The 27461-nt window shown below is 42.7% G+C and overlaps 1 protein-coding gene across 2 annotated transcripts in view; it reads left to right on the top strand.

Moving 5' to 3' along the window:
* Positions 1 to 18941, top strand: part of Tph2 (tryptophan hydroxylase 2) — a 103732-nt gene extending 84791 nt beyond the window's left edge. Inside the window, exons 9-11 of one of the 2 annotated variants that reach the window (XM_087557625.1) lie at positions 4864 to 4959; positions 17501 to 17634; positions 17760 to 18941. In XM_087557625.1, the coding sequence (XP_087413751.1) occupies positions 4864 to 4959; positions 17501 to 17634; positions 17760 to 17934 (405 nt within the window). In that variant the 3' untranslated portion in view covers positions 17935 to 18941. The remainder of the gene's footprint in view (positions 1 to 4863; positions 4960 to 17500; positions 17635 to 17759) is intronic. The other variant, NM_173839.3, reaches the window with a different exon arrangement.
* The last annotated feature ends 8520 nt before the right edge of the window (positions 18942 to 27461 follow it).

The raw sequence follows: 27461 nt of genomic DNA, 5'->3' as shown, positions 1-27461 counted from the left end.
TGACTAAGACGACACATTTGCCCACTGAGTTTTCTATATTCAACGTTAAGTTTCCAAGGATGTTGTGTGGTGAGCTGAAAAGGTAAGATAAATCAGGGAGGCGAACCAAAGGCACTCCAAGGAGACACCGTGAGCTTCCAGCTTCCTTGTTCCAGATTTTCATTTGCCTGTCATTGGGTTGTAAAGGGAAATCACACACCCACTGATAATAATAATAATAATAATAATAATAATAATAATAATTATTTTATTTAGAAACCTTACAGGAAGGCCGACGCTGATGTTGGGCTTTGTAAGACACTGAGCTCTGGATCTTGTAAATGTCACGATGGGTGCTGGGTAGATCACCCTGCCTTCCTACACAAGCTTTCCATTTTGGTGAAGTAGAAGGGCCTTGTCTCCACGTGTGTTCTAGGCTTCTCTGTGAATAGCAAGAACTTTGTTCCACTGTGAGCAGCCTGTACACAGTTGTTCGGATGGCAGACTTGAGGGCTTTTATTTGCAGCTTTCCAACACGTTAGCAACTCTCGTTTTTGGTTATTCTCACGAGACTTTAGGGAGACTGACTTCTAGCATCTCCACATCCCGCCCTACGGCCCCTCCTCGCTCCGCGTGGAGCTGAGGATAACACTCAGTTTTAACAAACAAACTATTCCTAGAGATGCGGTACCATTCGTCCCTGGTTGATTCCTAGTAACTCCTGAAACACACCGTAAGGGCTTGCCGAACACCCGTGCATAAATACCGAACTGATGGGCGAATGGATGACAGGTTCGGTTTTCGCGTCTACTCTGAAGTAAGAGAAAATGAAGGCAGCAAAGACCGGAGTTGTTCTCTAGCATCTGCCTCTCTAAGCTAGGCGACCGGATCCCTCCTGACAGTGGCTTCCACCCGCGGACCCATTCACCTACTCTATAGACATTTCTAGCAGTTATTTGATGCTAGACTCTTGTCTAAATATTAAGATCTTGCAGTGAAGAAGGAGGCGAGACCCTGGTCCTATCATGGCTCATACTACTGAGTGACGTAGGCAATGGCAGCGGTAACAGTCAATGGGCAGGATGGTGTTGGGTGGAAGATGGTCTTCATGTAGCACTTCAGACTCATACTAAACAGAGAGCATGGTTGACATTTATGCTGCAATCATTTTCACGAACTAACTTTTCATTGAGAAAGGAAAGTTCAGAGAGGCTTCTTGTAGCAGCAAACGTGCGTGGTTGCAGAGACCAGCAGTCAGACATTGTGTGAAGAGCGTGTCTAAAACTGAGGTCTCCCTTGGAGATCAGGGAGCCCTGCAGAAGGGAGGGAGGAAAGACTGTAGGAACTCACAGGGGATGGGGGACACCAGGAGAACTGAATCAGCTAATCAGGGCTTACAGAGTCTGAGATGGTAAGCATAGGGCCTGCGTGTTGTGGCCGTTGGCTTGGTGTTCTTGTGAGACTCCTCATGGTGGGAGCCAGCGCATACTTACTCTTTTGCCTGCTCCTGGGGCTCTTTTCTTCCTTCTGGGTTGTCTAGTCCAGCCTCGATGAGAGGGACTTTGCCTTGACTTACTGTACCTTGCTTTGTCACATCTAGCTGTCATCTCTTGGAGACCTGCTCTTTTCTGAGGAGGAAACAGAGGGGGAGCAAGTCTGGGGGAGAGAGGAGGTTGGGGGAGCTAGGAGGAATGGAGGGAGGGTGGTTGGGATGCGTTTTATGAGAGAAGAATTTATTTCCAATTAAGAAAAATTCACAGAAAAGAAAGAAAATGACCACTCCACGAATACCTATAGAGAGGAATACACTGCTACAGGGGATAGTAAGCGCAAAGCTCTGCAGCCAGATTCATCTATGTTTCCAGGGCCATCACAATGCCATTGTATGGTTCTTGGCAGGAAAACACATGTCCTTTTGTAGCCTTTAAAACATCATGTCAAGCTGGGCATAAAAATATCATCAATTGTGAGACTGCAAAATCCAGTGTGAATTTCCACTTGTAACTGTGGAGAAGCTCGCTGAGACGACAGACTTTGGATCTGGTTAATTTTGGTGTGTGAGGGTTTTTTTTTTTTTTTTTTTTTTTTTTTGCAAATTCTTTATAACAAAGCTTTAGTAAACAAGTCCCTGTCTTAGCTAGGGGTTCTAATGCTGCAATGAAACACCCGTGACCAAAAGCAACTTGGGGAGAAAAGGATTTCTTTCATCTCACAACTTGGAGTTGTTATCCAAGGAAGGCAGATCAGGAACTCACGGAATCCGGAGCCGATACAGCAGGCCAGGAGAAGGCTTGCTCACTGGCTCGATCCATGTGGTTTGCTCAGTCTTACGGCAACCAGGATCACATGCCTTAGGAGTGACACCACCCACAGGCATCAAGAAAATGCTTCCCACAGGCCAATCTTATGGAGGTATATATTTTTTTCCAATTAAAAGCCTCCATTCTGAGATATGTTTAGGGTTTGTGTCAATTGACAAAACCAAGCATCACAGCCACTTTATTGGAGCTGCCCAAAAGCCTGAGGTGGGGGATTTTTATTGATACCTAGAATGATGCCAAGCAGCCTGTAACACAGGACGGCCTCTCCAAACAAAGAATGTTGTACAGTATCAATGGCACTGGAATTTATTTTGCTTTTAGGAGATAACACGTGCTGCATAGGCCTTATACTTCAATGCGGTGAGACGGATTAAAGCAGTTTTATATCACCCATAAAAGTACCCCAGATACCGTCAGAAAAGCAGTATACTGTAAAACAAAGAAAATGTGGGACAGACAGGGTAAGGAGGCATATTCATTGGCGACACGGTCTTTAATTTTGGCATTTCTTTGGCAACTGAATTAGGAAGGAGGCCTTGCTTCTGGAGGTGAGGCCCCGTGGCTTGGAAGTGGCCACTCCTTTGGGTGCAGCTCAGTTATGCAGAGCATGGGACCGCCTGACCTCGGAGGTTATCCCTGCATTAACAAGCAAACAAAACCCTTCAGAATCAGAGGGCATTTCAACCTCTGGGTAAAAATAGAGCAGGCTGTCATGGGCTAGAAATTATAATTATTTTCTGTCCCCTTTCAGGAGTGTTTAAACTCTCTTCTTTCTCAACACCTTCGGTGCCCTAGCACCACGGACGCAGGACAGCGCTAATTTGATTCAATTCTTATTACGTGTTGCTGGCTTCTCACTTCTCGATTAGAACAAGAACAGTGTGATTTCAGCCCCTCGCAAGAGTTTTATGGTTGTGCAGACATTTTTTTTTTCTTGTCCAGGTTGATTTCTTGAACCCAACAGAAGCAATTGCAGATTCTGTTTACTTTTCCCCCCTGCTCTTTTATTACTCTGAGAATTTTGTATAATATATTTTAACCACATCCACCCTGTTCCCAGCTCTTCCCAGACTCCCTTTTCTAACCCACCCAACGGTCTCCTTAAAAACTATGCATAGACACGCGTATACATATGCGTACATTAGTATCCATTTAAGATTTTCCTGAAAACACACCGACAATAGTTTTGATAGGTAGGTCAGTGTGTTTTTGTTTTCTTTGTCTCTCTTTCACTTCTGAAAGACAGGCGCCCAGTAGTTTTTCAACAAATGCAACTGGAAAGATTTGGTTATTCACCTATTTGTTTGTGTGTTTATGTTTATTTACGAGCTTGGCTATGCTTGCTCGAGTGAGGGCCAGAAGTTGACGTTGGTCATCACTATTGATCTCTGGTTTTGACCACCTTAGTTTTTGAGACAGGGTCTCTTGCTGAACCCGAAGTTCACTGTTTTAGATTGGTTGGCCAGTGAGATCCTGGGATCTGCCTGTTTTCCCTGGTGCTGGGATTACAGATGTGTTACCATGCCTAGCTTTTATGGGAGTACCAGGGGTCCAAACCCTCCACACTCAGACCATTGTGCTTGCTCAGGGCACGCTTTGCCCACTGATAATAACCGTCTTCTCTCCAGCTTAATGGGTGCCTACCGAGGGGTTGGAATTGGCTCAGATGCTAAGAGCACTGGCTATTCTTCCAGAGTTTTTTTTTTTTTTTTTTTTGGTTCTTTTTTTCCGGAGCTGGGGACCAAACCCAGGGCCTTGTGCTTCCTATACCACTGAGCTAAATCCCCAACCCCAAATATTCTGTTTTTAATTAGTTTCTTTTTTTTATTTCCTTCCTGTAACTCTATCAGGATATGCATTTTATTGCTTAGACCTCACCTTAGAGTCACAGCACATAATTAATGTCTTCCAGAGGTTTTGAGTTCAAGCCCCAGCACCCACAGGGTGGCTCATAACTATCTTTAATGAGATCTAGTGCCCTTTTCTGGCCTGCAGACATACACGCAGGCAGAACACTGCGTACATAGTAAGAATGATAATAATAATAATAATAATAATAATAATAATAATAATAAAACTTAAAAGAGTTTTCTGAACGAATAATCAAATTGAAAATATAAGTTTGAGGTGACTAGATTCCAATTCATTTTTTCATATTTTCCTGAAATTTTAAAATTAATTTTAATTTTAAAATTATTACAGGAGATAAGATTTGATGCACAAAGTCTGCATACAGGAATCAAAAGACTCCCTGTGATTTACACTTTTTCCTATATTTTTTTCAACTTAGAGCAGGATTATTATTTAAAATGGTATCATAAAAAATTGCAAAAAAAATCATGTGCTGAAATTAACCAAAGTTCACTGAGATATACAAACCAGGGCAGGGTCATTAAGCAAGAGAATGAATTACAATAAATACTCCGGACTTAAATTTATTTTAAAATTTTAAGGCATTTATGTACAGTGCAGCATTTTATTTTGGGTGCCATTTTATTCCGTGAAGGAGCTTGTTGACCAGTTCACTGAATGGGTGTCCATCTTTTCTTTTCTTTCTTTTTAGTGCTATTTCTTCACAATCGAGTTCGGCCTTTGCAAGCAAGAAGGTCAACTGCGGGCGTACGGAGCAGGGTTACTTTCCTCCATCGGAGAATTGAAGGTATGAAGCTGTGAATGAAAATACCCTTCCCAAGCAGACTGGTTCAAGGTCATGGAAGATATTGATTTGTTTGTCTGAGCATCTCTGCTCACAGCTCCCCATACATATTTAATATATACGATCTGGCACCTCAGATGTGGGTGCTGACCTCCCTTTTTGCAGCTCTGAAAATGGGTCAAGCCTTTCTGTGTTCGTGGTGTGACTCAAATGGATGAGCAGCCATGTGTCCGAGCCAACAGGAATGACAAATGCATACTCAGATGCTGGGGAACAACAAATGGCTGTCTTGAACTTAGAGCTGAGAGCAGGCAATGAATTCACAGCGATGCTCCTGATTGACGACTGCTGGGGAGCCTGGCTTTGCTACTCTGGTTCCCGTCTTCTCTGTGGCTCCATGGACACCTCAGCTTCTACCTCTCAAAGGGAAATTGGAGATTTCTTCTCCCCCCAAATTAATGTATTTTAAATACTTGTTCATTAACATGGTAGTGGTGGTGCACACCTTTAATCCTTGCACTTGGGAGGGAGAGGCAGGCAGATCATTGAGTTTGAGGCCAGCCCAGTCTACAGAGTGAGTTCCAGTGCATACAGGGCTACACAGAGAAACCCTGTCTCTAAAAACAGTAGCAGCAGCAGCGGCAGCAGCAGCGGCAGGAACCACAACCAAAAAGATCTGTACATATTAACAGTTTAAAAGAGCACAAACTGAGTGAAGATAGTTTCAAGGAGAGATGTTGTATGTACGAGTGATGCTTAAAAATTGTCAGTTTTTTCCTTAAATAGTAAAATGATCATTTATTTGGAAATGGTAGGCTCTGGGACACTCTGATAATTTTTAACATTCTAGTAAGATTTGATGCATTTAGAAGGCAATATGATGTATAATCTGGAAATCACACTGAAAAATAACTTAATCTTGCTTTATCATTCCGCCTGAGATCAGGATTATAGACTGGCTTAGGGTGCTGTCTTCAGCACTGACTGCTGTCCTGTACTACAGCGGGAACGCGTTGTTCCTGCAATGGCTCGCTTATTTGTATTCTTGAGAGGTGCAATCGCACGGCAGTTTTATAACTTCTATAATCAGATAATTTACTCATTCATTAAAAATCTTTCCTTACAGTGTGCCAAATACTGGAGATTGAAAGTCAGAGCGTGATGAAGGACGTGGAGAAAATAACAAAACGTACCAAACTCTTAGAGTTTCGGATTTTTTAAAAAAAGAATTATCTATTTATTTTTATATGTGAGTACACTGTGGCTGTCTTTAGACACATCAGAAAAGGACATCAGATCCCATTAGGGATGGTTGTGAGCCACCCCGTGGTTGCTGGGATTTGAACTCAGGACCTCTGGAAGAGCAGTCAGTGCTCCTAACCACTGAGCCATCTCTCCAGCTCCCCCTGAGTTTCAGATTTTTGTACATATTAGCTCAGCCCCACAGGAACATGATGTCATTATTGTTAGTGATGAGACAACTGAGGGCATAAAGGCATTACAGGACTTGCCTAAGCCACACAGCTAATGTGCTAGAGCCAGCCCCAAAGGCAGGCAGTGTAGACCGCAGTGTCAGCGTGCTCTAGATTCAATGGCCTGAGGCTCTTACTAGCCAGGACTTGACATCTAGTGCCAGATAAAAAACCAAGTAGCTAATAGAAAAAGCGTGACAACTGTGTCTAGTACATCCCGGGCCATGCTTGAGAAGGCTTGCTAAGGAGGACCCTGCTGCTCACAGTGAGGCTTGAGGATTCGGGAGGGGGTACTGGGAAAGGAGAAGATGCTCAGACGAGCAGTGGACCAAGGGAGTACCAGCTGGGCTGCAATCAGAGCCCTGCACATCTGGGCAGCTGACTAAGGCTGGGTGTGGTTAGAACAAAAGGTAATTGTCAAAATAACAGAAACTTGGTATAATGTGATAACATTTGAAAGTGTTCTCCACTGTGTGTGTGTGTATTGTGTGTGTGTATTGTGTGTGTGTATTGTGTGTGTGTAGTGTGTGTGTATTGTTTGTGTGTGTGTATTGTGTGTGTGTATTGTGTGTGGTGTGTGTGTATTTGTGTGTGTGTAGCATGTGTGTGTGTGGTGTGTGTGTATTGTGTGTGTATTTTTGTGTGTGTGTATGTGTGTGTATATTATGTGTGTGTATTGTGTGTGTGTAGCATGTGTGTGTAGTGTGTGTGTAGTGTATGTGTGTAGTTTGTGTGTGTAGTTTGTGTGTGTAGTGTGTGTGTAGTGTGTGTGTGTAGTGTGTGTGTGTAGCATGTGTGTGTGTGTAGTGTGTGTGTGTGGTGTGTGTGTGTGGTGTGTGTGTGTAGTGTGTGTGTGTAGTTTGTGTGTGTGGTGTGTGTGGTGTGTGTGTACATTCCACAGCACATGCGTGGTCAGAAAGCAACATTGCAAAATTGGTTCTTTCCTACCGTGTGGTTCTGAGGATGAAATCCAGGTCAGTAGGGACACACAGCGAGCCGATTTACCTGCTGAGCCATTTTGCCGGCTCTTAAAAAAAATAGTCAATATAGTTAGTGCTAATCTTAATCCACTGGTCAAATCCTACAGCAATAATATGGCATGACTGCCTATAAGACCGTACCCACTAGGAATGCTTCTTAGTTTCCCCTGAAAAAGTCAGAAAACAAAACTCCTGAGCCATATCTATTTACATTCCCTTCAGATGGTTTGTAAATTATTCCAGAAACAAAAGAAACAAATCTCTCTTGTGGCTCCCAACTTTTGACAGGGTCTCTTGGTCTGGTTAATGAGGCATATGTTAGGCAGCACTGGGGTGAATCTGTTGTTTTTGTTTGTCCTGGTGTGGACAGAATCATCTAGAAATGGAAATCAGCTAGAAATATGTAGAGCAAAGGGCATTGTCTGCCGTGCAGCTTCCTGTTCAGGTCCATCACCTCTGGACATTAGCATTCTTCCATTCTCAGACTTCAACACTCCAGCATCCCCATGATTGCTGTTTTGGACCGTTTATACAATTTAGATGTTTGTTGCATAAGAAATACCTTCTAACTGTTCACAGAGAATCTGGAACACTGGCGTTTTCTTTAGCAGCCCCTCTCTCCCTGTCTGTCTTGCTCTTATAAGTGTCCAGAGCACTTCACAGCTCATTTAAACACTTAACAGTTATAGTTGTGTGTTTTTATGTGTGTGTATGCGTGTGCATGTGAATTCAGGTGCTCACCGAATCCAGAAGAGGGTGTCAGACCCCCAGGTGGTCTCATCTTCTGACAGAGCAGCAAGCACTCTTAGCCACTGAGCTGTCTCTCCAGTTCCCTGAACATATTTTTTTTTAATTTGAAGAGAGATATGATCCTAGACCCAATGTAGGGATGGTTTTATTAATAGCATGATCACAAGTTTTATGTAAATGTTTTTACAATTTTGAAAAAACGTTATCTTATATCAGGAAAGTATTTTTTCTAACTGATGTTCTAATATGGGTCCCTAAGTTGCTGGAGGCTTTTAGTATAGTCTTCATAACTTTCATCTAAGTAGGCACAACTCACCTTTTCTCTCAGAACATAAAACTCCTAAGATTGGGGCTGTAATTTTCCCGAGGGCAGAGATGCTGCTCTTCAGAGCTGGCCAAGTGTTTCTACAGTCGATCTTAGCCAAAGGCTGAGAAGCGGTGGCTTAGAAGTGTTTCTAAGAGCAGTATCTGTAGTTTAATGGAGGACTTTCACTTTTTTTATTCACACAATATATATTATATTATATTATATTATATTATATTATATTATATTATATATACACACAAATACACGCATATATTTGAAGAAAGATATTATGATTCTAGACTGAATATAGGGATGGCTTTATTAATAGCACACATACACACACATACACACACATACACATAAGCATACACATACATATATGATATCATGAATATCATAGTTGATTTTATTTTCAGAGACAAAAATAAAGCAAATATGAGAAAACTTATAAAGTGAGCATAAATCTGATTAAAACCTACCCTCAGTATGAGGGTTCACACGCTAGGAGGAACTCCAGAAGCCTGTGAAGGTGGGGCTTTTCTACATGTCTCATCATTGCAGAGAACGGTTAACCATGCGCTAAGTACAAACGCGATAAGTGGGCTCTTTTACCAACTGCCTAGCCCGTGTCTCGCACGTCACCCTTTTTCTCCCCATTCTACAGTCGCTCTAACAATATAACTTACTTTTCGCTTCTTATGCCCTTGCTTATCCATTCATTTTCTTCACCACACTCCAAAGCTGATGGCCTGAGTTGTGAGAAACGGAGTCTTGTAGGGAAGGCCCGAGAAAGGGATTAGTACGTTACAGAGCCAACAGGGAAAGTCGTTCACTCTGGGATGGGCATGAGTTATTTCCCCTTGTCACCTGGTTAAAGCAACATCGGGAAGGACAGGTTTCATCTGGTTCTCAGGTTCCAGGGAGACAGTTTATCATCATGGTGGCAGGAGCGGCTGGTGGAGGGAGATGGTGATGTGCTTTGCTCTCACCACGCCAGCTGGCCCAGAAGCAAGAGCGGTGCTGGGCTGCAACTCTCCACCCAGCGACTCACTTCCTCCATCTAGGCTCCACCTCCTGAAAGAGCCACACACACCTCACAGAACAGTGCCATTGCCTGGAAACCGAGTGTGGAGTTGCATGAGCCTGTCGGGGTACAGCACACATCACACTCTGATAGGTGGTTAGGAAGTGAGTGCTAACGACGAAATGTGAGTCTTGCCTTGAAAAAGAAAATGATCTACTTCAAATGCAAAAGTGGCAGTTTCTACTCCTTTTGATGGAAAAGGGTGAGTTCTAGTTCCTTCTTCCCTTCAAGGCAAAGATTTGGTGGCTTTAGTCGCACAGTAATTGCTGTAATACGGCATATAAATATATCTCCTTTGTGTTTCAGGTTTAAGCAAATCTGACTACCTGTTTTTGGCTTTGGTTTTAGGATGTCCTCGCACGGTTAATTATTATTTTACCTTTATCTAGCTATTAATCAGCATTCTCCAAACAGCTCTCTATTTATTACAATCATTGGTATTTATTGCCACTTCCAGCAGTGCTTGGAGGTGGTCAGAATTACTGCCAGGCTGTGGAGAAAAGTCTCACGGGCCTTGCAGGTTTTCTGAGGTTACCTGGAAGGTCAGTGTTGCTGCCGGAGTGAAGACTCAGCTGCAGAGCTCTGCAGCCTTTCCTGAAGGGAGGCCTGTTAATAAAGATAGAGTAAATGTTGGAGGACTGAAGGGCAGAAACTCCTGGGCTGTGTCCACTGAAGAAGGAGGCTGCTCCCTTGCCTGTGAATCTTATTCAAACCAAGAAAGCCTAGCATCACTGAGGAAAATTAAGTGTGAGGAACCATTGCTGAGCTGCGTGATAGAGATATTGATCCAACAGAGGGATGGCTTTAATTAATAGCATTATCATAATCCCTATGCAAACATCCTTGCAGTTTCGAATGGACTGCAAGGATTATATATCGCACTGAAATATTTTCTACTGTTGTAACTGTTGGCCTGAGGTGGTCCCTCAGTTGCTGGAGGCTTCAGCATCCACAATTTATTTTTTTTTATTTTTTTTTTTGTCTGTCTGCTCAGTTTATTCTTACAACCGTCCAGTGAGAAAGATAGAGCTACAGCCAACACTCTAGATCTCTGGGAGGAGAACTTCAGCCCCTGATGCCAGGTCCTCCAGTTGACCGTGGTGGTGGTGGTGGTGGTGGTGGTGGTGGGTGGTGGTGGTGGTGGTGGTGGTGGTGGCGGTGATTACAGGACCCAGGCTCACACTGCTGCTTTTGTTCCGGAACAGCAGGAGGCTGAGCTCAAGGCTCTCTCCATCCTAGACCCCCAGAACCTGCAGATATGTTACTTCCACTGGGAAATATTACTTTGCAAAGACAATTAAGGTAAACTAAGGTTTTTATCATATCGAAAGATTATTAAATAAACCAAATACACTCACAGGGTTACTTACAAAATAAGGAGGCGATATGAATGAAGGGTGGCAATGTGGCAGAAGTCAGGCCAGAGGATGTCAGGAAGAAACCATGATCCAAGAAATTTGGGGCCTTCCAGAAACAAGCCTCCTAAAGCCTCCAGAAAAACATAACCCATAAGAGCTCCCTTAAAAGCATCCATCTTCATGTCTCTGTGGGAGAGAACTTCCACTAAAGGTGAGGGTCAAAAGGCTAGGCTTCAATCCTGCCTTCCCTTAAGATGTAAGTGACTGAGAAAGCACTCGTCCTGCAATCAGGCTTGGGACACTCTCGGAGACGGTTCTTAAGGAGCCTACCATCCTCTTTACCCATCCAGCGACTGCATGAACTCTTTCCTTCAGAATCTGGCCGTTAGAACTTTTATTAATAGCAGAAACAAACAACTCAAGTCATGAATCTGGTCTGGAAAAAAAAATGCAGAGCACTTGGGTGTGAAAAGAGAACGTACTCTCGAGGTTCACAGAGCTAGGTAGAGCGAGAAGAACAGTAAGAGACCCGGAAGCAGGCATGGCTGTAATTTAAAGACAGTGATCTATGCGATCAAAGTGCTAGCTCACGTTTTATTGAGAGGAGGGTGGCTTTTTCCTCCTTCCTCAGAGGTTTAGCGCTGCAAATAGTCCAACTTGTATTTGTAGGAAGTCAGCCCAGCAACTCAAACAGGAGGGCAGGAGCTGATGCAGAGACCATGGAAGAGTCTTGCATGATGATTTGCTCTTTGTGGCTTGCTCAGCCTGCTTTCTTATAGAACCCAGGACCACCAGCCCAGCGGTGGCATCCTTTATTAAATGCTAGGATATCTCCCATTAACCATTAATTAAGAAAATGCACCACAGGCTTTCCCACTAGCCAATCTGGTTGGGGTATTTCCTCAATTGAGGGTTTCTCTTCACACATCACTATAGCCTGTGTCATAAAACTAGACAGTACAGGTGCTATCTTACTTACTCCACACATTTCAGCTCCCAAGAGTAAGGTGTGTGGATGATTATTTCCATGCACAGGTTACTTTATTCTTGATGTAATCTGATAGCATAGGAAAGCTTTAGCTGCACAATAGGCTGAACAAGTCGATAAACCATTCTACCTAAGCAGCCTTCGGTGGGCAGACATTTGCTTGATACATGAATGTAGCTCCGACTTTCTTTTTTTTTTTTTTCATAAAGCAGGTACAAGCTATTTTACATCCACAGAGGTATGATACAGTACTGTCCTACATCTATAATACTAGAGATACAATTTAAAAGGCATTATTTGAGACTTGATTCTACTTTTCCAGCAGAGGGCCCAAAGGATGGTGTGACACAGCTTTGTAAAGAAACATACTCTAGACAGGATTTCCTTTCACTAGTGGCACAGTTCTAAGGATTCATTCTCTCCATGAATGTCAGCTAAAACCGTTATTAAAAAAATGAAATATCCCTAGAACAAAACCGTATAACCACCAGATTCACATGAAGATGACCTAGTGGAGACAAGCTGGACCTCACCTTACCAACAAGCTATCAAATCTGTTATGTTTAAACAGTGAGACCTCCAAGGAAGGAGATGCCAAGTAGTGCTTCAAAGCTTCAGCATCCACAATTTATATCCTGCCTGGTTAAAATGGTGAGCAAACAAGTGAGGCTTCAAAAGTTACTGCCTACGTGCCCGCATAGTATCTGTATACATGGTCCAATCTACCTATTCGTTGCTGTGCTGATATGGGGAAGAGATGACTACGGTGTGAGCACAGGGGTGTTTGCATTGTGGTGTGAGCATAGGAATTTTTGCAAAACTTTGCTTGGATTCTAGGACCCAAACTACTTATGAATCTGACTTCACAGCTGAGTTCCCCCCTCCCCAAATTTAACCAGTCCTAATATAGAGAGTGAGGATAACGGGCTTACATCTGCAGTAGCTGAGATAATACCTTTGTGTCACTGTAGAAACGGTTGTCTGAGAGGAAGGAGGATGTCAAGCTGTTGAGTTAGGAAAGCTACTATTGCACTTTGAGTCTCACAAGTGTCATACCTGGGACCATTCTTTCCCTATAGGTTCTAGACTTCTGGAGGCGAGGGAAGAAATGCTTATGGGGCAGCACATACAATCGTCTCTGAACTGAATTAGGAATGAAAAGTAAATATGTGGAGCGCGTCCCGTGACAGCCATTTGCATGCATTTCCCGTTTAATTCTGACCACAACCTTGGGCTCTAGAGTCCATTAGGTTCCCCAAGGAATGGAACCTAATTCCTAGGAAGGAACGGAACCAAATCGAATCTCCAAGATTAAGATGTATGCTCTGAATTATCTTGTCTTATTATCTACCAGCAACTGGAAATTTTTTGATGTCCAAAGGATATTGACCAGTACCAAGTAACTGGTGCTTGGCAGTCAAGGGTGACATGGGTAACCAACCTCAGGACAAATAGGGAAGGCAGTGTTGGTCAGTTTACACGGGCAAAGTGGACTGTGCTCTGTGTTTATAGGTCTTGTTAAAATTATACTGCGAGAGGATTCTCAGATCCATGTAGGTCAGACTTTTTATATTTGCCACAGAGGAAACCGCAGCTCATTTCGAGACACTTCCTTATTTGGTATTGCAGTGTTACTGGGTGATGTTTTCTCTTCAGTACTTGCCTTCTTGAATGAAATAATTCAGTTGAGAAACAGCTAGATCAAGTACAAGTTTATTTAGCAAAGAAGTGTAGATTCCCCAAAGGGAGATTGGAACAGGAGACCTCAAAGGGAGAGTTATGAATCGATTTCCTCAGAAACTTTGATGAATATTTATTTATCTCCTTTAAGGTGTTTTCTTCCCATGATCTTGAAAAGACTGGAAGTGGGTGGGAGTTTTAAAATCGTGATGCAAATGACATTATGTGGAAGCCAGCATCTTTTGAGGATGCAGAATCTTTGTTAGTGTATGTATGAGGCAACTGTGCAGGTTTTCTGGGTGCTTTAGTCTCTGAGACAGCAGCAGGAGCCTAACTATAGCTTTCAAGATGCTTAAATGGCAAAGGGGCATTTGGGCTATCAGGAAACAAAGCTTCCAAGGGCCAGCTGCCATTTTTCTAGGTTACTTCATATCTAACGCTGTACCTAGCCAGGCTTAATATGTCTAGATTTTTGACGTGGTCACATTGAGAAGCCAGGAGTTCTGATTCCAATCGTATATCCCCGTTTTTAGCACTATAGGAAAGCAGTGGTTCTCAACTTGTGGGTCTTGACCTTTGGGGCTTGAATAATCCTTTCATAGTGGTCACATATGAAATATCCTGCATATCAGATGTTTCCATTATGATTCATAACAGTAGCAAAATTACAGTTATGAAGTAGCAGTGGAAATAATTTTATGGTTGGGGGGGTCACCATCCATAAGGAACTATATTAAGGGATTGTGGTGTTAGGAGGGCTGAAAACCACTGTTACAAAGTATTCAGACAGGAGCAGATGACTCTGAAATATCTTTGCACATTTGCAATGGCTTGAGCATTATAAAGCTTTCTATAGAATATCCAATTAATTCTTGAATACTCTAGGGTTTCAGAAGGTAAACACTTAAGACGGAATTCACCATGGAGTCCGTCTGGGACATCAAAAAACTTAGACAGTGTTCAGAGGCGTCTTCCATAACATACAGGGGAGAGCGTAGTAGCTGTTTCCCCAAAGAGAGGTGACCTACAAGAACAGAGATAGACTCAAGAAACCTAATTCGTCAGTGGCTTTTTGTAGCAAAGGAGACATGGATGCTATTTTGCATCTCTTGGAACACATGGGCGTTCAGACATGGAGACCTCATGGACAGCCTGGATGTTGCTGCCAGTCACCACAAAGATGAGCTGGATGTTAGGTGGATGAGATTTTAAGCACAGGCTTTTCGTTCACAGGCCGCTCTCTCAAGTTCAGACCCTTACTATTTTTCAGGCTAATCCATGGCTATTGTTAGTGACCTCACATTCATTAACAGATAAGAAGTAGTCCCGCCTTGATGCTTTATGGGCGGAGAGGACTCTATAAAACAGAGCATCATATATAGTTCCTGAGAATAAATCATAGTTTTGAGCACTTAAAACAGTAAACTTCCTGCTGGGTCTGTGTGGTGCTTTTCTGTAATCCTCATGCTTGGGAAGCTAAGGCAATAAGATAGTGCTGGCCATCCTGGGCTACAAAGTGAAACCTGTTGGGGTTGGGGATTTAGCTCAGTGGTAGAGCGCTTGCCTAGGAAGCGCAAGGCCCTGGGTTCGGTCCCCAGCTCCGGGAGAAAAAAAAAAAGAACCAAACAACTACTGAACAACAACAAATTCCAGGCAACTACCAATTTTCACTAAACTATTATATTGGCCAAGTGCCATATGTATGACCTAATGGTCTTTGCTTTAAAGGATAAACTGTTTACTCAGTGGGTTTTCTCTCGTGAAATCTAAGGCAGGGCACCTTGTCCTCTGAGGATTTTCTTGATCTACTCTTAATCCTCTTTTCCTGCTAAAAATGAACGAATGTAGACATCTAGAGAGTCAGTGAAATAACCACATGATGAATGGCTCAGAGCCTATGCTGTTTTTAGTCATTGTCATCGGGTACGCACATTGTGCAGGTGCTCTGCGCACACTGTGACTGGTTGCTAAAGTCTTCTAGAGGCTTTGGAGATGGATGGGAGTCACTGATGAGTTTCATCTCCCTTTGTGCTTGTCCTCAACTCTGTGAAAAGTGTTTGGCTCAGCAGAGATGTCCCAAGGATCCACGGCTTAATTGTTCTTACAGCCTTTGCTGCTACCAGTCTGCCTCTGGCTCCCAGGACAGGGAAGAGAGTTGGAAGATTGAGGACACGGAGTCAATCAGTGTCCTTCCTTCCACGTACCAATGAATGAATGGACAATTTGAGTAAGACACATCAGTTAAATGTAATCACAGTGTATGACTGCAATGAAAACAACTTCTAATTCTGAAAGCCATAGCCAACAGGAAGCCAGTTCTTCTCAAAGGGGCAATAGCTCTCATCAAAAGACACTTTCGTTTGTAAAACTGTAAAGTTGTTAGGAAAATGTGGACAGGATTTATTGGTCATGTGGAACCAAACTGCCCTGATGTTCACTGTGCTGTGCTGAGTCCCACGAAAGAGTGTTTGTAGGTGTAATGACCTTCTGCTTCAGAATGAAGTTGTTCTGCAGGCCAGAAAAAGAATGAGCTCATTCTGAAGGTCTTCCACATCCCCCACACTCCATGATCCATATATGCATTGATCTTGATCTGGACAACAGGATTTTGTGGAAAACAAATTACGAGCCCTTGGTCCCCTTCTGTTCATGTTGGTATGGATTCTCAATTGTGTTTCCAAACACGGAAGACCACAGCCTTCCCCACCAAGGGCTGTAAATAATCGTGTGCACTTTGAAATTGTTGGAGGGAATGCACTTAGAATATTGATGGGGAGGGCATTGGTTTGTACGCTTTCAGGAATTTCTCACTGTTTGCTTGAGAAGGCAAAGACTGGAGAGAAATTCTTTGGATGGATAAATGGATGCGTCAGCATGTTGACTACAGCCTCTGTGTTTTAATACTCAGCTCAGGGCAATTTCTGCTACCCTCCTTCTCCTTCTCTACCAATGGAACTACCTCTTAAATTAAGAATGAAATCTACACGAGTATCACTCAAAAACTCTTACACCAGAGTTACCTTGGTTGCTTTTAAAAAACCTCTTTTCTGGATTTCATCTAGACTTACGAGATAGAATGGAGGCTTGGTATCTGAACCATCCATTGAGAGTCTAGAAACAGGCAGGTGGCCCGTGGTAAGAAATGACCATTAACTTTTAACCCCACTGAATTTATCTTGAAGACATAGTCATTCAGGATTCCTTACTGTTCTTAGTGTCAGGCATGTGGTGAGCTAAATGGAGGCTCAAAGAGTAATCATACCAGCTTTCCTGGTTTTCTAATGCCTGCTTTGGGTTTAAGTATAACTATTAATATTGGTTCTTTGCACTCCCACCAGCAATATTTATTTGCTGTGTATTGCTCTACTGTACTTTGTCGAAGGTGAATGAGTGCTTTGCAAGCACCCTTCAATATACAGGCCCACCCCAACTCTCTGTTGATACACAGTACCTGGCCTCAAAATGTCTCCCAATGAGTCCACAAATAGTTGAGTGAGAGTCTCAATTACCTCTCCACGCAGGTAATTATTACTTCTGCCATTTAAGTGAAATTTCAGCACATTGCTTATAGAAACACATTTAGGAGCATATTTCTGCTATACCTGCTTCTATTCATAGGGTAGATTTAAAATTCCATTTGTGTCAGGGGATAGCGCTAAACTGTCCTGCTGCAGAAATTGGTTGATAGTATATGAAATATTAAGATGAGCTCATTTTCTCCCTCAACTTCTGTAAGAGACTTAAAAAAGAAAAACAAACAAACATATCTCTTTCCTAACACCCACTTTGCTGCAGGGAGGCTTCTATGTCTGTGGTAGACTAGTAACTGAGAAGTTCTATGGCTTGCCAAGCTAGGAAATGTGCTGCCCTGGCATTTTGGAAGCCCCTTTCTGGTCTTGAATAGGTTCTGTGGTATGTTTTGCAGCATGCTCTTTCTGACAAGGCGTGTGTAAAAGCCTTTGACCCGAAGACAACCTGCTTGCAGGAATGCCTAATCACCACCTTCCAAGATGCTTACTTTGTTTCTGAAAGTTTTGAAGAAGCCAAAGAGAAGATGAGGTAAGCTTGCTTTTCTTCCTTCTGTAGAAAATAACTTAAATTTCAACGGCTGTTCCTTCTGTCTATCTGTCTCTTGTACCCAGGGTGGTTGATTGTGTTTCCTTCTGTTTTTGTTTATTCTACAGGGATTTTGCAAAGTCAATTACCCGTCCTTTCTCAGTATATTTCAACCCCTACACACAGAGCATTGAAATTCTGAAAGACACCAGAAGTATTGAGAATGTGGTGCAGGACCTGCGCAGTGATTTGAACACCGTGTGCGACGCCTTGAATAAAATGAACCAATATTTGGGGATTTGAGCCTATTGTCAGCACGAGCTCTTGGGGGCTTAGCAACAATGCAGTCAATGTTATCCAACATCAACAACTTTCTGTGTCATGGCTGGCTAGTAAGCATGCAATTCCATGTGTCTATACCTCTATGTAACTTAACATACAAAAATGATCTAAGAAACCCAGGCAGATGACCATTCAGCATTTTAAAGATTGTGATCTATTTGAACATCTCAAGTAGATTTGACATTTCTGATTAGTGAGCAAACTGTAACTTAAGCAAACTGTGTCTTTAAAATTTGTAGCCAACATTCCTCACACAATTCCAGCTGCTGAGTCCTTGACCTTTTCTTCCTTGGACCTGAGTCTTTCCTCTGTGTTCATTAGATAAAATGAAAACAGTTGGGAGGTGGTTTCTACTTTCAATAGTATTGGTGTTCTCTGAGATAAACTAGAGTTGCTCCAAGCTTCGCATCACAGTAACAAAAGATTTAATATTTTACTTCAGAAGCTGTTCAGAAACACAGCGATTGGAATGAATCTGGACTGAGTGTTTAGACAATGCAAGAAAAGAAAAATTTTGATAAACAGGATATATAGATTGCACTGACCTTGTTGAAACCAATTTGTGGTACGCTTCCTGAAGTGCTTTTGGAAGGAAACACTTTGACAAAGAATATTTGGAAAGGTTAAACAGAAGGGAAGAAAATCTTGGAACTGTGAATGTGTCATTAGAATAAAGTGAATTATCAGTGCAGGTGTGACTCCTTTCTCTTACACTGAGAACCCCAAATCCTGCAGGGATGTGAGTACCATCTCTGATTCCGAAGATTTGGAAACCGAGTCACAGAGAAACAAAGGGATTTGCTTCAGTTAGGTCTGTTGACTTGTGCTGCAGTCATAATCCACCTCCCTTTTATGTTGGACTTCTGGCAAGTCTACTGTAGTGTACATGCGTGTTTATGTATCGACACAGAAAGAAAACTAATGCTTATAAAACTAATGCTTCTCAATAAACAGAAACTTGCCCCCAACAGGGTATCTCTTATTTCATCTCACAGCTCGAAAACAGGCCCCATCTGTCGGGAGGGGTCTATTTTCTCAAAGTCTGGGCAACTCTGGGTAAACAACAGTGATACAAATTCTGGTGGTCCTTGCTATAAAAGATAAAAACAAACAAACAAACAAACAAACAAAAACCACTCCAAAAGTGCCTAAGTGAGCAAATGAAAAAACTGCTGAATCAGCTAATTTAATTTTCTTCTAATGGGTTCCCTCAGCGAACAATGCCCCTAATTCTGTTTCTTATGAGGAGTAGTACAGGGGTTGGACAGACTGCGAGGGGGTAGGAATGAGAAGTACAGAAGAACGAGAAGAGAAAGAGCTTTTAAGTTAGTGTATTAGTTACTTTTCTTTTCCTGGGATAAAACACCATGACCAAGGCGAGTTATAAAAGAAAGTGCTAAATTGGGGTTATCCTTTTAGAGTGTTAGACGATGGTGGGACAAAAAGAATGGAGGCTAGAGCAGCTGAGAGCTCACATCTCAAACAGTGAGCAGGAAGCAGAGAATGGTGTGAGTCTTTTGACTAAAGTCTGTTCTCCAGTGACACACTACACGCCCTTCCACAAGGCAAAACTTTAAAAAATATTTATGTATTCGCTTTTATTTCCGATATCAGTTGCCCTCCAAGTACCCCCTTAACACAGATATTCCCCCTGTCCTCCTCCTCTGAGAAGGGGAGCCTACCCAGCATGTCAGGTCACTGCATATCCTTTACCACTGAGGCCTGAGAAGGCAGCCCAGTTGAGGGGACAGAATCCACAGGCAGGAAACAGTTTCGGAGATAGACCCCCACACCCCAGTGGTTGGGCCCACATGGAGACCAAGCTGTATATCTGTAACACATGTGCGCAGTGAATGGAGGAGGTGGGTCCAGCCCATGCTTGCTCTTTGGTTGCTGGTTCAGTCTCTGGGACTCGAAAGGGTCCAGGTTAGTTGGCTCTGTTGGTCTTCCTGCAGAGTCTCTGTCCTCTTTGGGTCCCCCAACAATTTCCCCAAGACTCCCTGAGCTCCAGCTAGTATCTTTGTCCATTGGCTGCTGAGTGGACCCTCTTAGAGGACAGCTATGCTAGGCTCCTGTCTGCAAGCATAACAGAGTATCATTAATAATGTCAGGGATTGGTTCTTGCCCATGGGATGATCTCAATTTGGACCAGTCATTGGTTGGCCATTCTCTCTGTCTCTACTCTATTCTTTTTTTTTTTAATCTTTATTAACTTGAGTATTTAAAAATTTTTTTTTTATTAACTTGAGTATTTCTTATTTACATTTCGAATGTTATTCCCTTTCCCGGTTTCTGGGCCAACATCCCCCTAACCCTTCCCCCTCCCCTTCTTTATGGGTGTTCCCCTCCCCATCCTCCCCCCATTGCCGCCCTCCCCCAACAGTCTAGTTCACTGGGGGTTCAGTCTTGGCAGGACCAAGGGCTTCCCCTTCCACTAGTGATCTTACTAGGATATTCATTGCTACCTATGAGGTCAGAGTCCAGGGTCAGTCCATGTATAGTCTTTAGGTAGTGGCTTAGTCCCTGGAAGCTCTGGTTGCTTGGCATTGTTGTACATATGGGGTCTCGAGCCCCTTCAAGCTCTTCCAGTTCTTTCTCTGATTCCTTCAACGGGGGTCCTATTCTCAGTTCAGTGGTTTGCTGCTGGCATTCGCCTCTGTATTCTGGCTGTGTCTCTCAGGAGCAATCTACATCCGGCTCCTGTCGGTCTGCACTTCTTTGCTTCATCCATCTTGTCTAATTGGGTAGCTGTATATGTATGGGCCACATGTGGGGCAGGCTTTGAATGGGTGTTCCTTCAGTCTCTGTTTTAATCTTTGCCTCTCTATTCCCTGCCAAGGGTATTCTTGTTCCCCTTTTAAAGAAGGAGTGAAGCATTCACATTTTGATCATCTGTCTTGAGTTTCATGTGTTCTGTGCATCTAGGGTAATTCAAGCATTTGGGCTAATAGCCACTTATCAATGAGTGCATACCATGTGTGTTTTTCTGTGATTGGGCTACCTCACTCAGGATGATATTTTCCAGTTCCAACCATTTGTCTATGAATTTCATAAAGTCATTGTTTTTGATAGCTGAGTAATATTCCATTGTGTAGATGTACCACATTTTCTGTATCCATTCCTCTGTTGAAGGGCATCTGGTTTCTTTCCAGCTTCTGGCTATTATAAATAAGGCTGCTATGAACATAGTGGAGCACGTGTCTTTTTTATATGTTGGGGCATCTTTTGGGTATATGCCCAAGAGAGGTATAGCTGGATCAACTTGAGTATTTCTTATTTACATTTCGATTATTATTCCCCTTCCCAGTTTCCAGACCAACATCCCCCTCCCCATCCTCCCCCCATTACCACCCTCCCCCCAACAATCTCGCTCACTGGGGGTTCAGTCTTGGCAGGAACAAGGACTGACCCCTCCACTGGTGCTCTTTCTAGGCTATTCATTGCTACCTATGAGGTTGGAGCCCAGGGTCAGTCCATGTATAGTCTTTGGGTAGTGGCTTAGTCCCTGGAAGCTCTGGTTGCTTGGCATTGTTGTACATATGAGGTCTTGAGCCCCTTCAAGCTCTTCCAGTTCTTTCTCTGATTCCTTCAACGGGGGTCCTATTCTCAGTTCAGTGGTTTGCTGCTGGCATTCGCCTCTGTATTTGCTGTATTCTGGCTGTGTCTCTCAGGAGAGATCTACATCCGGTTCCTGTCAGCCTGCACTTCTTTGCTTCATCCATCTTATCTAATTGGGTGGCTGTATATGTATGGGCCACATGTGGGGCAGGCTCTGAATGGGTGTTCCTTCTGCCTCTGTTCTAAACTTTGCCTCCCTATTCCCTGCCAAGGGTTTTCTTGTTTTCCTTTTAAAGAAGGAGTGAAGCATTCACATTTTGATCATCTGTCTTGAGTTTCATTTGTTCTAGGCATCTAGGGTAATTCAAGCATTTGGGCTAATAGCCACTTATCAATTCTTCTCTATTCTTAATAGTTTTGAACAGTTCCATTAACTGCAGACCAAGTATTCAAACAGACAAGTCTTACCTAAACCACCCATTCCCCTCCTTGGTGCCCATATACTCGTGGCCATATCATAAGTCATTTAATTTAACTTTAAAAGGCTCCACACTCTTTTAGTCTCAACACTGTTTAAAAGTCGTCTAGTCTCTCCTGAGACTGCTGTAAAATCATAAAGCGAATTATAACATACAGTGGCACAAAATATACATTAACATTCCAAAAGGGAAAATTTGGGGGGGGTATAGTGAAACAATCCTGGCCCAGCAAGACCAATACTCAGCAGGGAAACTTCAAATTTTGTAGCTCTAAGTCAGAGAACTTATGTGATTCTGTCCTTCCAGCCTTGTTGACTGCATCATAGGTCCTCTCTCAAGATGGCTCCACTCCTTGTCTGCAGCTCTCCTTGGCAGATGTCTCACAGCTCTGGTATCTTTAACATCTTGGGGTCTCTAACCTCAATCCATATTTCACTTTCACAGCCTCGTTCAACAGCCTTTTCATGGCCTCCATGAAGGGAGATCCCTGCCACAGACCTTTCCTGCCCTCGGTGTCCCTCTTTAACCTTGGAGGGAGATTTTACAATCCCTTTACTCATTTGTCTGTCCTGACTTTAAATCCAGCACCACAGGGATGAGGCTGCCAAGTCTGTCTACTTGCTGGGATTAAGCCTCCTTGAACCACGTTTGGGGCAGCTTCTGTTTGTTGTTCCTTCCTTGGAGCAGACAATTCCTTAAGCCACATTCATTACAAATCGGAAGCTTAGCTGAGTTGGGTGTTGCCCTGAGCGTATCTTTTCTTTTTTACAATGCAGATTTGGGTCTTACTATGGAGCTAATCTCTTAACAGTTAACAAGCTTTAGTGGTAGCATTAATCTTGCCAGTGTCCTTTTCTACCGAAACTGGAGTTTTCCATTTCTTTCTGCCCCACTTGCTCTCTTTCATGGCGTACCCACAGGGGCGTGATTATTCATAACTATGTAACAGAACCAACACCAGGCTGTCTTGAAATGCCCTCCACTAAAGAAATTAGTCCAGTGCTTTTAAATTTGGCCTCTGGCAAGTTCTTAGGATAGGGTGAAAGGCAGCCACATCATTGGCCAGAATATACAGGAATGATCTCTAGGCCAGTTGCTAATATTGTTATCTGAATCCTCTGGAACTGGGCCTCCGAGTCCACATAGCTCTCAGCACCACCATCTTCCAAGTTCCTTTTGGGGTCGACCATTAAGCTCCATTTACATCGTCAACCACTTTTCTAGTACAAAGTTCCAAAGCCACATACATTGCTCAAACAAACAACAACAGCAAAAACAAAACAGAAAATCGCACACGATACTACCGTTAGCAAGGTTAGACCTGTCACAGCAATACTCCATTTCTGGTACCGATTTCTGTGTTAGGAACTTTTCAGTGCTGTGATAAAGTACTATGGCCAAGGCAGCTTATACAATAAATTGCCTAATTGAGTTGAACTGAGCTGGGCTCACATCTTAAACTGCATGCAGGAGGCATAGAGTACATAAGGACTGACAGAAGGAGTTTGAAGCTACAAAGTTACCCTCATGGCATGACTCCTACAAGGTCATACACTTTCCTTCAAAAACAATTCCACCAACTGGCGACCAGGTATTCAAACATATCAACCCATGAAGGGGAGGGTGCATTCTCATTGAAGCTAACATAGAAACCTGTTTAGGTTGGAGTTTTGAGCAATTTACAAGGATGTCCCATGATAACACGTGTCATGCAGTTTAAAATCAACTCAGATTCTTATGTGGGACCTACTCTTGTTCTCAATATATGGAAAAGAAACATAAGAAAGTTCAAATATATATCAGTGAGAGGTCAAACTAAGATAAAAATTCAGGGGTTGGGGATTTAGCTCAGTGGTAGAGTGCTTGCCTAGCATGTGCAAGGCCCTGGGTTTGGTCCCCAGCTCCAAAAAAAAAAAAAAAAAAAAAAAAGATGAAAATTCAGGGTCTGAAAGTGGATCCCTTAGCTTATTGACAGAGTAGTTTTAGCAAGTGTGAGGGCTTAGGCTCAATCTATAGCACCACAAAACCAAAATCAAAGCAAAAAACAAAACAAAACAAAAAACAAACAAAAAACACACTAAAGACCACCACCACCACCAACAACAAAAATAAAAACCTCCTGCAACAAACAACTAAAAAACAGAAGAATGAAAATTTCCAGAAGCTTGAAAGTTGAATTGAACATTGGTTACATAACTATAGAAACCCCACTCCTTTGGAAGCATCCTTGAAACCTCTGGGTTCTTATGAAGATGTTTGGTCTATAGAATTTGAGCATCCTGTAGCTTGTTTGCTGCTCTAGGTGAAGGCCAAAGTGTCTTGGGAAGTTATTGGTAGCAGAGAAATGATCAGAAAAATGGGACACCAAGTCAAAAAGTTCTAGAATGATCAAATAGCTGTAGACTTTAATAGTTTTATAAAGTCATTACTATACTTTATTATACTTATTTTACTAGATCTAAATGACCCTTAATATTTCCTGATAAATTATAACCCAGAATAATCTCCTGGACCAATAAACTCTAACATGTTTAGAGTAAGTTGCTGAATTTTCTTGGCAGAGAAAATTGGCTATGAAATCCTAAATGTCTCCCATCCCTGCTGTTTCTGTGTTTGAGTATAGCTTCTGATACAGGTCCTGGAGAGTGTTGTCCTATGCTATATGACTAAAACCAAACAGACAAACAATAGCCAAAAGCAGTCAGCGAACTGTTTGCTTGAAGCACTGTAAAAGGACAACTTCTTAGTCAAATGTACTTGAGAGAGAATTTTATTTAATTGTAAACAAGTCTCCTAGACAAAAATAACATTTGAAGTGTCTTCTGCTTGGCTGATTGTGAAATCCTCAGTTTTTTACCCTTTAAGCATGTGTAAGAACCCATTCTGTTTCATAAAATAGAAGGGCTGCAAAGTAAGCAGGCGTTCCCACAGAGCTTACATAGGTACCACAAAAGGAGGAGAAATTAAATGATGCTTTTTAGATCTGTTCTCCATTCAGAATAGCAGTAATCATGGCTCTCACCCTGTGAAACAATGGAATCATGGTTTTCATTTGTTGTGAGCATTTAACATGTAAATGCCATTACGGCTAATGGTGGGAAAAAATCCTATAAAATTTAATAGCCATTATAGGAGAAGTGTTGGCTGGAAAAGTCCTCAGGTGGAAATAGTGCAACAAAATGATCACAGGCAGCCTCTTGTCATGTCTGATACCTGCCCTGTGCAGCCATTTGTCTTAATGATACCTCGTGACTTTAGGCTAAATTAAGTAGATCCAAGGGCAATTATAAATTTAAAGACCCTTGTTCACTGTCATCTCGTAGTGAGTCATCACTTCATTTTGGCATTGCTTCTGACTTCTATAATCAGCTAATCAGAAATCAACGGGCATTTCACAGCAAAATCAAGTTTCTTATGTGTTGCTATTTGTAAGACATAGGCAAAAAAAATCTGATTAGTCTAGGCTTAATCGAGAACATTTTTGAACGTTATGAGACAGATAGGGTACCTAGTGTATTCCTGACTAATCTGTTCACTTGATCCAGGAAAAATGCAGTGGCCAATATGTGCACTTACCTCTTAAAAGTAGGAAAGTTTGACTAGAGCGTTAGTATTTTCTAACACATTAGTGGAAGTGTTGTGGGGTGGGTTTCTAGCTCAGTCTCATATGTTTACTGTGTAATTTAGAAATAATGCTTTAGAGAGATTCTCTATCTGTGCTTGTCTAACTTGCACAACAGTAAATGGGCCTGATCCTAATAAATGTAAAATATTGAAACATTTACCAACATAAAGAGTCTAAAATGATAAAAAAAGAGTGCTTTAATGTAGAAGAAAATAGAAATACAAAGTCTCATTTTCATACAGAGTCATGGCTCACATCACCTCATTGTCTTCATTCGAGGAAGAAAACATTAACACGGGATGCAGTTGCCCTCCCATTCATTTGATCTAATTTCCAACTTCCACAGCGCCGAGGCACTGATGGTTGCTCTCGTGAACCTTGTCTGACTTATAATGAAAAAGAAAGTAGCCTAGAGTTTTCTGGTGTGCTTCAGACTTTTTTTTTCCCTTTCCTCTTCTTCAATTTCCAGAAATAGTATCTTAGTTTAGGAAGAAAAAAAAGAAGGACTTGTATGTAGATAGCCATGCTGTAGGGAGAGGCAAGAGATTTAACACAGAATCACAGCTACTCAACACTAGGTTTGTGGGTTTCAAAACAACTGGTGAAACACGAACTGGTGACTTTTTTTTTTTTATTAACTTGAGTATTTCTCATATACATTTCGAGTGCTATTCCCTTTCCCAGTTTCCGGGCAAACATCCCCCTCCCCCTCCCCTTCTTAATGGGTGTTCCCCTCCCCACCCTGCCCCCCTTGTCGCCCTCCCCCCAACAGTCTAGTTCACTGGGGGTTCAGTCTTAGCAGGACCCAGGGCTTCCCCTTCCTCTGGTGCTCTTACTAGGATATTCATTGCTACCTATGAGGTTAGAGTCCAGGGTCAGTCCATGTATAGTCTTTAGGTAGTGGCTTAGTCCCTGGAAGCTCTGGTTGCTTGGCATTGTTGTACATATGGGGTCTCGAGCCCCTTCAAGCTCTTCCAGTTCTTTCTCTGATTCCTTCAACGGGGGTCCTATTCTCAATTCAGTGGTTTGCTGCTGGCATTCGCCTCTGTATTTGCTGTATTCTGGCTGTGTCTCTCGGGACAGATCTACATCCGGCTCCTGTCGGCCTGCACTTCTTTGCTTCATCCATCTTGTCTAATTGGATGGCTGTATATGCATGGGCCACATGTGGGGCAGGCTCTGAATGGGTGTTCCTTCTGTGTCTGTTTTAATCTTTGCCTCTCTATTCCCTGCCAAGGATATTCTTGTTCCCCTTTTACTTTTTTTTTTATTTTTTATTTTTTTTATTAACTTATATTTGAGTATTTCTTATATACATTTCGAGTGTTATTCCCTTTCCCAGTTTCCGGGCAAACATTCCCCTCCCCCCTCCCCTTCCTTATGGGTGTTCCCCTCCCCACCCTCCCCCCATTGCCACCCTCCCCCCAACAGTCTAGTTCACTGGGGGTTCAGTCTTAGCAGGACCCAGGGCTTCCCCTTCCACTGGTGATCTTACTAGGATATTCATTGCTACCTATGAGGTCAGAGTCCAGGGTCAGTCCATGTATAGTCTTTAGGTAGTGGCTTAGTCCCTGGAAGCTCTGGTTGCTTGGCATTGTTGTACATATGGGGTCTCGAGCCCCTTCAAGCTCTTCCAGTTCTTTCTCTGATTCCTTCAACGGGGGTCCTATTCTCAGTTCAGTGGTTTGCTGCTGGCATTCGCCTCTGTATTCTGGCTGTGTCTCTCAGGAGCAATCTACATCCGGCTCCTGTCGGTCTGCACTTCTTTGCTTCATCCATCTTGTCTAATTGGGTGGCTGTATATGTATGGGCCACATGTGGGGCAG

Source organism: Rattus norvegicus, chromosome 7 (genome assembly GCF_021556685.1).
Source record: "Rattus norvegicus strain SHRSP/BbbUtx chromosome 7, alternate assembly SHRSP_T2T, whole genome shotgun sequence".
In the NCBI taxonomy this organism is placed as follows: Eukaryota; Metazoa; Chordata; class Mammalia; order Rodentia; family Muridae; genus Rattus; species Rattus norvegicus.
The sequence above is the reverse complement of the archived record's forward strand: the minus strand, read 5'-3'. Positions and strand labels throughout refer to the sequence as shown.